A 13,855-nucleotide genomic window follows, 5' to 3' on the forward strand; every position below is an offset into this window, starting at 1 on the left:
ATAATAATAGGCTAATAATAATAATAATTATATATATATATATATATATATATATATATATATATATATATATATATATATATATATATATATATATAAAATCACGAACACATTCCACCATATAATAAAAAAATTCTTTGTGACATGAGTCAAAATTATGACATATTAAGAGGTCATAATTATGACAAAAAAACATACCTTCCATATAAATCAGTCTCTCAGTATTAGTGGCTGTTCATAACACATTGTTTAAAGATTATGCGTTTTTGTCAGTGGTGTTAAATCAAAAACAAATGTTCGAAATATGTTACAAAATGCACTTTAAGTTAGTATTTTTCTCCGACAGTTAAGACCACTTGATTACCTGAACTTACCGTAATTTATGCCGCCTCCAACCACTTTTAGACGCTTTTTTTCTTCCTCAGAAGTAGGCTAGAACATTTAATAGATCGTTAAGGAACAGAAAACCATAAAGATGAAATAGAATCGTTAATTACCTCACGATCTCCCTCCCTGTAGCAGTTATTGAAAACGTTCGTAGACAGTTCTGTTTATTTCCAGCGCGCGGCAGTAGAGAGCGCTTTGCGTTCAGCTCAGCCGTGACTACATCGAGCGAAGAAACATCTTCCGTGGTTAAAGTTCAAGAACATGGCGGCCTATGCGAAGATGCTCAATGTTATATAGCCATGCTGGAATCTGTTGCTTGTACTATATTCATTCATTAATGCTTTTAGGTTTTAACTGTATAGACGCTTACCGTTAATCATAACTATATATAATCTTCAACATGTTGCGGGCTTTATCGCGGTGTCATGATCCTGTAGTCCGTCTTCTCGCTCCTCGCAATACTGTTTTGATCGAAACTGTCAGGGGAAGAAAATCTCGCACAGACCCCAAAGCGAAGTCAAAACTGGGCCGAATCAAGACTCCCCCTCCCGTGGATCCAGTGGAAATGGTTGTACTAAAGGAGCGTTTCACTGAGTACAATTTGATCCTTAGAGCCCTGCGGTAAGACATTGCATGACATTAAATCATAAAACTAATTATGATTTCCAGGCATGATTATGATGACTAGTGAATGTAGATCTGTCATTACCAAGGTCACTCTACCCCTCTAATTGTCTCTTTATTATTACTTTTGCCGTTTGAGGTTGACGATTTAACATACTTGAACATTTTATGCATGTAGATTTGAGTTCAAGGAGCAGGTGTTGAGGAAGAAATATGAAGATGAGGTTGGTTCTGCAGCAGAGGAGAGAACTAAAAGGGAGGCTGAAGAGCATCGGTCACTAATGGCCTGGAATGATGCTGAAAACCTCAGATTACGTCAAATACGGTGAGTCATTTAGATGTGATGCTGTGAGATATCAGATATGTGGGTCATGAGGGGATGAGTTCTGGCTGGGATATGCTTAAAGGGATAGTTCACCCTAAAATTAGAATAAAGTCATCATTTACTCACCCTGGTGTTGTTCTAATGCCGTATGCCCTTGACCTCAAAAGAAGAATTTAAAAAAAAAAAATGTCCCACTCATGTTCATCCTTATTATGTCAGTAAATACGACCTGAATCAAGCTTTTTTTAAAAAGACCCTAAAGTATCATAGAATGAACCCATGCGACACGTGTCGTATAGGCCTATTCCAAGTGTTATGGGGGTACATGATAGGGTTTGGTGAAAAACTAAATGAAATTGAATGTATTATTTAATAAAATTCTTGACCTTGGGCTTTGGTCTTCTCTGCATGGCTGCAAGACGTGCATGTTCGTGAGACTCTATTAGCATCACAGTTCACTTCGACTCGCCCAAAGCACGCTAGTTGTGAAAATCAAGATGAACAAAAACAAGACATAAAATACAACCCATGTACCTTGTTTATCTTGATTTCTCACAACTTGTGTGCTTTTTCTGGGCGAGTCGAAGTGAAGTGAACTGCGGAGCTAATAGCGTCTCACGAACGCACACATCGTGCAGAGAAGACCAATGGCCAATGTCAAGAATTTCATTAAATAATGCATTCAATTTTTGTTTGTTTTTCACCAAACCCTATCGTTTACCCCCAGAACACTTGGAATATATAATACATATGTGTCACATGGGGTCATTCTGTGATACTTTTTCATCTTTTTCAAAACGCTTGATGCTGGTCGCTATTCACTGCCATTATAAGGACGAGAGCGAGTGGGAATTTATTTAAAATTCTCCTTTTTGGTCCACAAAAGAAAGAAGGGCATACGGCATTAGTAAATAATTACTTACTATTCATTTTAGGTTAAACTATTCCTTTAAGGCCCGTTCACACCAAGAACGGTAATTATATAAGCATTCACACCAGCGGACAATATCGTTCTGTTTATTCTAAGTGTGTCCTGCAGTTTTATCGTCTGCCGCTTTAAATGTGTGACCTCTTTAAAGCAGGATGGATTCTAATTGGCTGTCAGTTTTTATATATATATATCGTTTCTCTGCCATTATTTTTATAGTAGTGGTGTGGACTATTTTTAGAACTATATCCTTATCGTTATCATTCTAGTTCTCGTTCTTGATGTAAACGGGCCTTTAGCCTTGAATACCGCTCTGATTCGTTTGTAGTACTGCAAGACGCAGTCGGATACACCGTATTTTGTTGATGATTAAAATGGATATGTGTCATCTGGTCTTCCAGAGAGCAGCGCGTGCAGAAGGAGACTGAGGCCGCGGAACTGAAGAGGAGAGAAGCAGTCCTCTTACGCCAGCAAGAGCTGGAGGACTACATTAAAGAGAAAGAAAGACAAATTCTTCAACTACAGGTGAATCTTTCAGTACTGAGCAATAATGGAATGCAACAGAACAAAATATCAGACCTCTGACAAAGACAGTATATTCTATACATTTTGTCCAAGTTTAAACTAAGAATGAGTTGTATTGGCATGCTTTAAGTTATTTGATATATTTCTTGAAAAGGATGTTTATTATGATTGTGCAGTTAATAAGTACAGTTTTTTTTTTAGAGGTGGGTTGGAGGGAGGATGGTTTTATGATTCAACCCTTTGCATTCATGTTTCAGGAAGAGGCAAAGGACTTCATCACAATGGACAATCTAGATGAACGGATCGAAGAAGCTCTTGACAACCCGAAAAACTACAATTTTGCCATTGATAAAGAAGGACGTGTTGTCAAACGGACTGCGATACAATGATAAATACACAATTTAAAGAACAAAAATACCTATGTACATAAAATATACACTGTCAGTGATATAGTTTAAACTGTTTGTTTGGACAATTTTTCTTTTTTCTCAAAATTGTGGTGAGTGATATCTTTGTGCATGTACTATGTGAGAAACTCATTTTCAAAATGTCTCAAATATACTCAAGTCTCTTGGAAGTGATTTGTTCATTAGTTGAAGTGAATGCAACAAATTATGTCTTAATTGGCATCTAAAAATGCCAAAAAGTCCCTGTCAGGTGAATTCATCTAAACCTTAAATGTAAAAAAAGGAACTTAACACAGAGGATCATTTTTTTTCTCTATCTGTCTGTCTATCGATCAATCAACCTACCTTTTTAAATCTAGTTTATAATAAAATCCAAAGTATTGTATCTAACAGATGAAGATTGTGAGGATGAGAGTATAGAGAAAGAAGGATAAAAGAAGTAAAATCGTTGCTGAATGAAAAGAGAGGTAGAAGAGACAAAGCAGAAGTGAGTAATGAATATTTATGGAAGAAACTTGCATCCTCTTAAAAAGACATTATACATTGACCATTTGGATACAGCAACATGTTAGCAAGAGACTATGGATGAGTTCCAATTAGAAGTGAAGTTCCCTATGCCGTAGTGATGAGTGCTTTTTGAAACACTAGTGAAAAAACTTTAGCGAATCATTTGTCGCGGTATTTTGATGTCATTCACCCATCGGTTTGTGCAGCGCCGATTCAAGTCGAACAAGCCTAGTGATCGCTAGTGATTCACAAAAAACAAAACAAAAGTTCAATGGTTCACCACTAGGAGAGATCTCATGAACCAGTGTCTATCTTACGATTTTTACCTGGGGCCTGTACCATGAAGCCGGTTTAGGTGGCTAGCCAGCTATGTTCCAGTTTAGTTTCCGCCAACCCTGGGTTTCAGGTACTATGAAAGTAGCTCGGCTTTAATCGGTGTTCGTTGCCATGGTCTCTTACGCTGCACGGCTAACCTGCTCCGGGGCAGGTTATGTTCTGGATTCAAGATCTCAGACTGAAGTTTGACCAATCAGCTGTGAGCAAAGAAACATATAGGTGACGTAACTAATTCCCAGCGTCTGTTCTCTGTTGCAATGGCTTCACCTTTTCTCCCAAATCCGGTGGACATCTCCGCGCAAATTGTTAGACGAGCACTTCGTAGAGAAAGAGTTTTTAGGGACAGACAAAATCCATTTGACTTTCCTGATAGGCTACTTACTTGTATGAAAGATACAGATTTTCCGCGGAAGGAATGTCTTATCTTTGTGAACTTCTTGAGCCGCACATAACAAATGTGACTCGTCGAAGCCATGCCCTTACTGTACCACAAATGGTATGTATTGCGTTGCTTTTTTTGCAAGTGGTACATACTTGTATGCGGTCGGGGATGCAGAGAATCTAGGGAAAAACACGGTCTGTCGAACCATTCGAAAGGTGGTCCTCTGCAGGGGTACATAAATAGCTTCATTGTGTTCCCTGGACATTTATCGACCATGTCCATAAAAGAGGCCTTTTATAAAATTGCCGGTAAGATATCTTGATAGGGTGACATCACATGAACAAATTTAACCTTTCACACTCATTTTTTTTCTTCTTCAAAAAAGCATATTTCACACTTAGAAATCTATTATACAGTAGTCTGCAGTAGCTACCTGTTAAGAATGATTTTAAATATATATTTTTAATTCCTATGATAGGATTCCCTAGAGTCATAGGAGCAATAGACTGCACACGTTGCAATCTCCACAGCTCTCAGAGAACATGAGGCAGATTATGTGAACAGAAAGTCCTTTCACAGCCTTAATGTTCAGGTAGGGTTACTATATAGCCTATGTGAAATGATTTTTATTTGCATTGAGATCAATCTTTAAATAAATAGTAACTAACAGATTATTTACTGTACATTTCATCTGCAGATGACTTGTGATCATGAATGCATGATCACAAGTTTGGATGCCAAATGGCCGGGCTCAGTGCATGACTCACAAATTTTCCGTGAGTCTATTTTGTGTCAGCGCTTTGAGGAAGGCAAGTTAAATTTGGTACAGTACACTTTAAAGTTTTAATTTTAATAGCAAAACTTACACAATTTTCCCCTTTTCTGTTCTATGACAGGGCTTTTTGATGGCCTGTTGGTAAGAGATTATGCATGTCAGAGGTTTTTGCTAACCCCCTATCCTGACCCTCAGACAGGGCCACAAAACCGCTTCGATGTGGCCCTCAGTAAAACCAGGGTCAAGATCGAGATGACCTTTGGCATCCTAAAGGCATGTTTCAACTGCCTTAGGCGTTTAAGAGTGTCACCAGAGCGGGCATCACAGATAGTGGCTGCATGTGCCATTCTGCATAATATAGCCACTATCAGAAAGGAGCGAGTACCACCACAAAACCAGCTTCTCCCTGATGAAATTGACCCCATCACACTTGACCACCCAGCTGGCGCAGCTGTCAGAGATGCAATCACAACACAATATTTTACTTAATAAAAGCACACTGACACTGCAGATATGTCTCAAACTATTTTATTGGTCATCATGTGGCTAGGGGGGAAGAAAGAGAGCAAGAAAAATTACATTAATAAACATTCATAGTGTTCATACTAAAGGGTTACTTGGTTAAAAAAAAGTTCACATACTGAGATCTGTTTTTTCCAGCTGTTTGATCTCCAATTTAATTTTTTTTAATTTGGAGCCTCCTCAGCTCACAGTCCAGCTCCTTCAGTGAACAGTCTAGTTCTAGACTCCTTTTGTACAGGGCCCTGACTGAGTCTGTTTCCACCTGAAACAATTCCACCACAAACATTACACGTTTTCTTTCTACAAACACAGGACTGACTGTAATTTATGTCAAGGGTTTAAAGCATTACCTTGTTCACATTCCTTCTATAGCCCATTGAGGTAGAGGCCTCAGTTTCTGGGGCAGGTTGTGAAAAATCCTACAAAAGAGATGTGTAAGGGCCAGTCAGTTAATTATGACATTCAAATGTGTGCCATAATAAAAAGCTCAGTGCATTCACCTCAGCAACTGTCTCAGAACACACAGACAGAGTGTCTTCATCGTTTGGTTCACCCTAATAAATAAAAGGCCAATGTAAAGCATAACTGTTATAAAGCAGGTTATGTTTGGTGTTCTGTCTGCTGCATACTGACCTCTGTGTGGGAGACTGTGTGTATGTGTGCTGGCTTCAACAGGGACACTGTATTTCCCTCTACTGCAGAACAGAGTCAGCCATATTTAACTTTTTTTTAAAACATTAGTAATGCATTGCACACACATACCCAGTGTCACTTGCTTAGAGGAGCCAGCACCAGGGTCAGACTGTACAGCACTTGCAATCCCATCACAAAAATAATAAAAGGTTGTGGTAAATACTCACCACTTTGAATTATATATTTTATATTTTGTCTTGATCTGCTGCCAAGAACGTTTGGAGTTGGGGTTGCATCTAAAAATCAATGAATATCAATCTTTCTTAGGATGTAATAGCCTATACATTCACATTTTACATACATACACACACACGTATGTATGTATATATCAACACGAATACATTTTCATTTTAGCATTTAATATATTTTTAATATGATTAGCCTACATAAATGTACATTAATTGTTTAACCTACGCATTAACGCAATCTTCCTCCAAGATTGTTCTCTTGCTTTGGCAGCAGATACAGTGTTACTGCGTGCTTGAAAAACACTTCTATATTCTTCTTATTTTTGAAGAATAATCTCTTGCACCTGCGCGGAAAAATATATAGCTCTCGCTCTATCCATATCGAACGCGATTGGTTGTTCAGTGTCGACGTCACTCTTTTATGTGTATGCGCGCGTGGATTAATCATAGTTTAAGGATCAAAGCCTGAGTTGACAGAGAAAGTTGATGAGCTGCGTCATGGTACCAATAAAGCCTGATTGCATCGGTTTGGTTTTGTCGACTCAAAACCAATCCTGTAACCCCGAATTTGTTCAGCTACCTTCATGGTACAGGCCCCTGATCTCGGATCAATTATAAATGTGTACACATTTAATGACATTTGTATAATAAAAGGAAGAGTTGTATTTAAAAGTCTAATTTACAAAACTCTATAAAATGAACAAAACAAGCCCTACAATTTAATAAAATATCACATATTATAAAGACACTTAATATTTAATGGTATTAGATTATTTGTTAATTGCATTTAATTGATTAAACCTTCAATAAAACGTTTGCAATTGGTTTGTAAAAGGTGTTTTATGTCTGCTGAGTTTTCGCAGCATTTACACACTGGTCTGACCAGCAGGGGTCATCAGCTTGTAGTGTTTCGAGCGCTTCGAAACAGTGAATCCTTTTGCGAGATTCGAGGTTTTTGAAAAGCTTCGTTTTCCCCATCACTATGTGCACTACTAGATAATAAGTAGAGCTAAGTTTGTGTGATTCTGCCCAGAGCGAAAAGCGGGTTTTATAGTAAAAGCAGATCTACGTTAATTTGCTGAAGGCAACGAGGACATGGAAAATTCGGAATGGATTAGGAGCTGGAGCCGACCGACTTCAGAAGCGGGGAGGAGAACTCTCCGTCCGCTTCACACTTATCTTATTCCAGACCAGCTCTTAGTTCGTTCACGTGATATAGCAATAACGTTCACAATACTTATATACATATTTTCTATATAAATGCAGATTGAATAATTCCACTCAATAATAGGTTATTATTAATATGAATACTACATTGTTAATAAATTAATGATTAAATAATAGTTACATGAATAATTATATTTATTACACTTTCATCTATTCAAATATTGAAAATATTTCCGATGAAATAAGTTTTACATTACACACCGGACTTGTCAGATATTCTAATAATTTCTAGCAGGAGGGAGTTTCCTACTCATCCTCTCATCAGACATGTCCATACATGCGCAGATGCGTTGACCAACACTTCCGGTACTGTCACAGACTCTACAGTCAGTCAGAGCCGAGGATTGGACAGTCACCTCTACACGCGTATGTGAAGACTATTTTAACCTCATATTCCTATGTAGAATAAAGATGAACTATTTAAAGATTTTCAAAGAAACTTTTGATAATATAATGTGTTAGACCCAGCGGTCAAGTGAAGTCCCTGCTTCCATCTGGATTGACTGTTTTTTTACTACGGTACGTCTGATGCAACATGGCAAGTACACATGTAAATCGATGTCTCATAAGGACGATCACGAGATGTCTCCGGGACAGCCGTCGCCAACCAAATGTGATGACAGTAAGACCTTTAGGACACTTTTCTAACTCCTCTTCAGGTAAGCAGGATCATGTAGAAGTGCGAACTGTAGTTTCACACCGGAGTTCGGGAGACAACAGTCGCACCGCTCGCCTGGCAGTCGCTTTTGGACTGGGACTCGGAGGAGCAGCAGCCTTGTATTCATTAAGAAACGAGAACAATAAAGATGCCCTACAGAGCACAGTCTCGGTCAGAAATTTGCTGATTGACAGCATACTACCTACTGTCCAATGTGCCTCTCCATTTAAACCTGACAGTCCGCGGCACAAGTACAATTTCATCGCGGATGTGGTTGAGAAGTCCACTCCTGCTGTAGTCTACATCGAGATCGTTGGGCGGTGAGTCTGTGTAACTGTGTACTAGCTCCACTGAAAACATCTTAAACTAGCTTAAAATAGTCTTAGCTGGTTTAAAAGGGTCTCGCAGTCTGTTTAATATGGTCTCCTACCGTGGTCAAGCTGCTGAAACATTACCCAAACCTTTCTTAAAGGGAAAAGTTTACCCAAAAATGAAAATTCTGTCATTAATTACTCAACCTCATGTCGTTCCAAACTTTCGTTCATATTTGGAACACAAATGAAGATCTTTTTTATGAAATATGAGAGCTTTCTGTCCCTCCATTGACAGCTACGCAACTACCCCGGGTGCTTCAAAAAGTTAATAAAGAGATTGTTAAACTAATCCATATACATTGAGTGGTCCAAAATGTTCTGAAGAGACACGATCGCTTTATATGATGAACAGATTTAATTTAGGCTTTTATTCACATATAAACATTGATCAGCGAACATAAACAGAAGCTCAACCGAACCTGCTTGATGCAGGAGAACAAACCTCATTGGTTCTTGCTGAAGCTCAAACTGCTGCGTAACACTGGATAATGAACCTCATTGGTTCTTGCACCTCAAGCAAACATGCTTGAGCTTCTGTTTACCACAACTGATGTGTGAGTTGATGAATGTTTATATGTGAATAAAAGCCTAAATTCAATCTGTTCATCATATAAAATGGTCGAGTCTCTTCAGAAGTTCATATGTATTAGTTTTACCATCTCTTTATGAACTTTTTGAAACGTCAAAATGTTGGTTGCGTAACTGTCTATGGAGGGACAGAAACTTTCAGATTTCATCAAAAAGATCTTCATTTATGTTCTAAATATCAACGAATGTCTCGTGGGTTTGGAACGACGTGAGGGTGGTTAATTAATGACAGAATTTTCATTTTTGGATGAACTAACTCTTTAAACCAGCCAACAGACCAGTCAGCCTGACTTGACTTGGAGTCGAGCAAACCAGTTTAGGCTCGTTCAAGTTGTTTTTCTCAACAGGGAACTTTTGAATCTGTTAACATGAGTAGATTGATTCTTTGGGATTCTTTGTGTCTTATATTAAATAATATTTCTTTATAGACACCCTTTTTCTGGCCGTGAGGTGCCCATCTCGAATGGCTCCGGCTTCATCATAAGTAGTGATGGCCTGATAGTGACCAATGCCCATGTGGTTGCCAACAAGCGTGGCGTCCGTGTCAAACTGACCAATGGAGAGACTTACAATGCCACAGTCCAGGATGTAGACCAGGCTGCAGACATCGCCACCATCAAAATCAATGCTAAGGTACCATTCAGCTCAAAGGAATACATGACATTTAGAAATATATGAAAATAGAAAACAGTTATTTTGAATTGTAATAATAATGCAGCCTTGGTGAGCATAATAAACTTCTTTCAATCAAAATCCTTTTTAATGGTAGTGTATGTGTGTGTGTTTGTACCTACTCAGTATGCGATTTCGGACGCATCAATGCTCTCATGGTGTTCTCTGTGTCTCATCCCAGCATCCCCTCCCAACGTTGCGTCTTGGTCAGTCGACTGATGTGCGTCAGGGTGAGTTCGTGGTTGCCATGGGGAGCCCCTTTTCTCTTAAAAACACAATCACATCTGGAATCGTCAGCTCTGCCCATAGAGGTGGTAAAGAACTCGGCCTGTCCAACTCCAACATAGACTACATCCAGACTGATGCCACCATAGATGTAAGCGCACAGGAAATGGCATTGGAGAATTTGGGTGTAATTGCATGTGAACACTATATTTGTGTCATTACAATTATTTCATTAATCGAATAATAAATATATTGCATCGTTCAGTAGTTAATGTCTATTTTACAGTTTGGAAATTCAGGAGGTCCCCTTATAAACCTGGTGAGTCACTGACATTTAAATAACATACTGCTTGTGCCTTTTGGATTTAAGAACGAAGAAGTTGAGGCGTTTCATTTCGCTCATCAAATTTCATTTACAGTTCATTTGACTAATAATAGAAGAACAAATATAACCAACAAGAACAAATATCTGATCAATCTATCTGAGAACCTAATGACTGGTCACATGTTAGCCTCATGGAATGAAATGTTTGTAACCTTCAGGATGGGGAGGTCATCGGAATTAATACCATGAAAGTGACTGCAGGGATTTCCTTTGCTATTCCCTCAGACAGAGTCCGCCTCTTCCTTGAGCGTGCTGCAGACAAGCAGAGTAAGAGTGACCCTTGACCTTAGAGGTTCTTGTTATCATTTGTTTTGAGCTCATTGACTGTTTTTAATATGTATCTGTTGTTTCCAGAGTCCTGGTTTGGAGAATCGGGATCAAAACGGCGTTACATTGGAGTGATGATGTTGACTTTGACCCCCAGGTGACAAACTGTTTTTTGATACCAGAACCTAAAGGCCTCGATATACTCACGGCGAAGTTCTTTTTTGTTCTTCACTTAGGGTTAAAAAGAAGGTTGAAATACGTGAGCAGTGATATACTGTTAGTGAACATCCAACACTGCTGAGAGCGACGGTTAGATGAATATGTAAATATAAATGAGAAAACGGCAAGCATTTTTTTTTTTTTTAAGAAAAGCATCTGATCAAAGCTATTTGGATATGTTTGCCTGAGCTCTGCAAATCTGCACTTCACGTTTATTTATACAGCACTTTATACAAAAGATTGCTGAAAAGCATGCATATTTACAGTATTAAACATGAAAAACAGTGTCATCAAAAGTACAACTTTAATTATCTACTTTAAACTGACTCTTCAGTGTGTTTGTGTTTTTACCCACGGATGTTTGAACTCGAAGTGAACTAGAAAAAAAATCCAACATGAAAGAAAGAATGTCTTGCGTGAAAGAAAAGATGAATGAATGTCTTTCCGCTCACACCTACCTGTTATGTAATCGCCACAGACTAATGGTAGTAAAGGTGTTTCCCAGCCTTTTCCGGAAAGTTTGCTTTGGCTAGCCTTTTCGAACTCCTGAAATGAACACAAAATGAACTTTGTTTTGCCCTGTTTTTATTTGAAATGACATCACACCAATTCATTCTTCTATTTAGCTTGAAGTATATCAGCACCTGAAGATTTCCATGTCAAAGAAGGCGTTCCCTCAGTGTCAAATATGCCTAATACATAATTGATGGTTGTTCGAAAGACGTTTACAAGCCAGAGCGAACCCTTCTTGAAAGTTTCTTCCAGAAACAAACTTTGCTTTGGCCTGATTTTGTTGGAAATGACAGTAGTTCGTTCTTAGATTTCGCTTGTAGTATATCGGGTCCTTAAGTATTTGTGAGATGGACACTGAGTCAAGTGACTTTTTAAAACTTTAAATGGTGTCTTTTTCTCCCCTCAGTATAATCGAAGAGTTGAAGATGCGTGACATGTCCTTTCCTGATGTTTCTCATGGAGTTCTTATCCACCGTGTTATTATAGGATCTCCAGCCAGTAGGTAAGCAGCAATGGTCTGACCCCACTGCGCTCTTCTCAGCCTGTTGATAGAGGCCTCCTATTGTTGATGTCATTTCCTGTTTCACAGAGCCGGAATGAAATCAGGGGATGTTATTGTTGAGATAAACGGGACAAAGGTGAACACGTCAGAGGAGATCTATAACGCTGTGAGGACAAGTGACAGCTTAAACGCGGTGGTCCGCCGGGGTGAAGACCTCCTTATGCTGCACATGACCCCTGAGTCCACGGAGTGACATTATGTGAAGCGTATGAATTTGAAAAAGAGAGTAAGAAATGTTTTTTCTGAGGATAGATGGTGAGAAATGAGAAGCGAGAGATAATTTGAGAATCCATGAGAGGAAAAATTATTGTTGGAAATTATTTAAGAAGGTAACTAATGACTAGGCTGAACAGTCTAGTTTGTTTAGCAAAGCTGTACATTCATGTAGTTGAAATCTTTTTATTGTGCAGTTTGTCCACGGTTTTGGACGTATGTGAATTCTCGCAAACTACACTGTATCAGTATTGTTTTTAAAGGAAAACCTCTAATTATTGTTTTTTTGGGATTGTCAAAAGATCAATGAACATTTGACTACCCTAATAAAAGTGGGTGCTATTATTACAACATTGCAGATGTTTTGTATTTATCTTGTTTTCCACGTTTGTATTCTAATACATTTCAAAAACAGCTGTGATTTTGCAGTAAAACATTGGAATATTAAAGTATTTGGCTCATCTCCATTATATATTCAAAGTAATCAACTCCCACCGACTTATTTTGATATTTTGAGTTGTAGAATCTTCAGTTTAGATGTCTTTAGAGTTGTTACCCTGAGTCCTGCTGCGTGGTTATTGAATTTCCATTCTGAATGTGCAAGAGCACATGTGCATGAAACCAAATAGAGTTTGATCCAGAAAATATCAACTTGTTAAGCCACCCACACACAGCTTTCAAAGTTGTATGATGGACCGTTTCACATTTCCAGAAGCGGAAATCATCATAGTTTGGTAAATGATGAACAGGAAATGAGAGCAAACATTATTTTTTTGTAGGCCCTATCCCTATTTTCTACAATAGCAAAAATCCATGATAGCGTTTCCAAGACTTTCCGAATGAGGGAAAAATATTGAGTGAGAGGAGAGAATAAAGTGTCAAATTTGCCATCATTCCCTCAACCGTTTTATTAGAAACCCTCGCATCAGCGTTAATTAACTGCCAAGGTAATTTACTGCCAAGTTTATATAACACAAAGTAGCATTATGTGTGTGTGTGTATATATATATATATATATATATATATATATATATATATATATATAGTAGTCAACATTTGAATTGAAGTTATTCATGAATTTTGAACAATACCTGTTTCTTGTCTGGACAACTTTGATCCACTTAAAATGTTGACTACTGTGTATATAATTTTCTTTTCTTTTTTTAATGAAAATATAGAAAACTTTTGAAACTAGAAAACTGGAAACGTGTGTGAAATAGATCCAATGCTGTTCTTTTCACTCTACACAACCGTCGTCGCCGATGTCAGTTCCAGTCAAACACATTTCACGCTACAGGTAAATCGCAGAATGCAATGATGAGAAAAAAGTCAGAATTGTGAGATTAATCACAA

General features: G+C 38.2%; 2 protein-coding genes and 1 pseudogene across 4 annotated transcripts; all 3 read left to right on the forward strand.

Annotated features, from left to right (window-relative positions):
- The first annotated feature begins 631 nt into the window (after positions 1-631).
- mrps26 (mitochondrial ribosomal protein S26) lies at positions 632-3,366 on the forward strand. The gene is made up of 4 exons (XM_084092425.1): positions 632-1,008; positions 1,190-1,336; positions 2,666-2,789; positions 3,047-3,366. Exons 1-4 carry the CDS (start codon positions 788-790, stop codon positions 3,176-3,178), a joined length of 624 nt encoding a protein of 207 aa, XP_083948551.1. The 5' UTR covers positions 632-787; the 3' UTR covers positions 3,179-3,366.
- A 791-nt stretch (positions 3,367-4,157) lies between these two features.
- On the forward strand, positions 4,158-5,783 carry LOC311069346 (putative nuclease HARBI1; annotated as a pseudogene). The gene is made up of 4 exons (XR_014609526.1): positions 4,158-4,729; positions 4,900-5,013; positions 5,119-5,230; positions 5,318-5,783. The product of XR_014609526.1 is annotated as a putative nuclease HARBI1 (transcript).
- Positions 5,784-8,107: 2,324 nt separating this feature from the next.
- LOC311069341 (serine protease HTRA2, mitochondrial) lies at positions 8,108-12,855 on the forward strand. 2 transcript variants are annotated; one of them, XM_084092414.1, is made up of 8 exons: positions 8,108-8,804; positions 9,875-10,079; positions 10,300-10,494; positions 10,630-10,662; positions 10,887-10,995; positions 11,083-11,152; positions 12,134-12,229; positions 12,317-12,855. In XM_084092414.1, the coding sequence occupies exons 1-8, from the start codon at positions 8,362-8,364 to the stop codon at positions 12,480-12,482; spliced, it is 1,317 nt and encodes a 438-aa protein (XP_083948540.1). In that variant the 5' UTR covers positions 8,108-8,361; the 3' UTR covers positions 12,483-12,855. The 2 variants fall into 2 exon arrangements, with proteins under 2 accessions (XP_083948540.1, XP_083948541.1); XM_084092415.1 differs by having other exon boundaries at positions 8,141-8,804; positions 10,245-10,494.
- Positions 12,856-13,855: the final 1,000 nt, after the last annotated feature.

The sequence above is a fragment of the Abramis brama genome (genome assembly GCF_963993115.1).
Source record: "Abramis brama genome assembly, chromosome: 19".
NCBI classification, from domain to species: Eukaryota; Metazoa; Chordata; class Actinopteri; order Cypriniformes; family Leuciscidae; genus Abramis; species Abramis brama.

Bases quoted from the DNA above. Each gene is read 5' to 3' on its own strand.
- mrps26 (XM_084092425.1), top strand. From the start codon at position 788: ATGTTGCGGGCTTTATCGCGGTGTCATGATCCTGTAGTCCGTCTTCTC. The intron at 1,009-1,189 runs GTAAGACATTGC...TTATGCATGTAG, and splicing joins TTGATCCTTAGAGCCCTGCG to ATTTGAGTTCAAGGAGCAGG. The intron at 2,790-3,046 runs GTGAATCTTTCA...TTCATGTTTCAG, and splicing joins GACAAATTCTTCAACTACAG to GAAGAGGCAAAGGACTTCAT.
- LOC311069341 (XM_084092414.1), top strand. From the start codon at position 8,362: ATGGCAAGTACACATGTAAATCGATGTCTCATAAGGACGATCACGAGA. The intron at 8,805-9,874 runs GTGAGTCTGTGT...ATTTCTTTATAG, and splicing joins TACATCGAGATCGTTGGGCG to ACACCCTTTTTCTGGCCGTG. The intron at 12,230-12,316 runs GTAAGCAGCAAT...CCTGTTTCACAG, and splicing joins ATAGGATCTCCAGCCAGTAG to AGCCGGAATGAAATCAGGGG.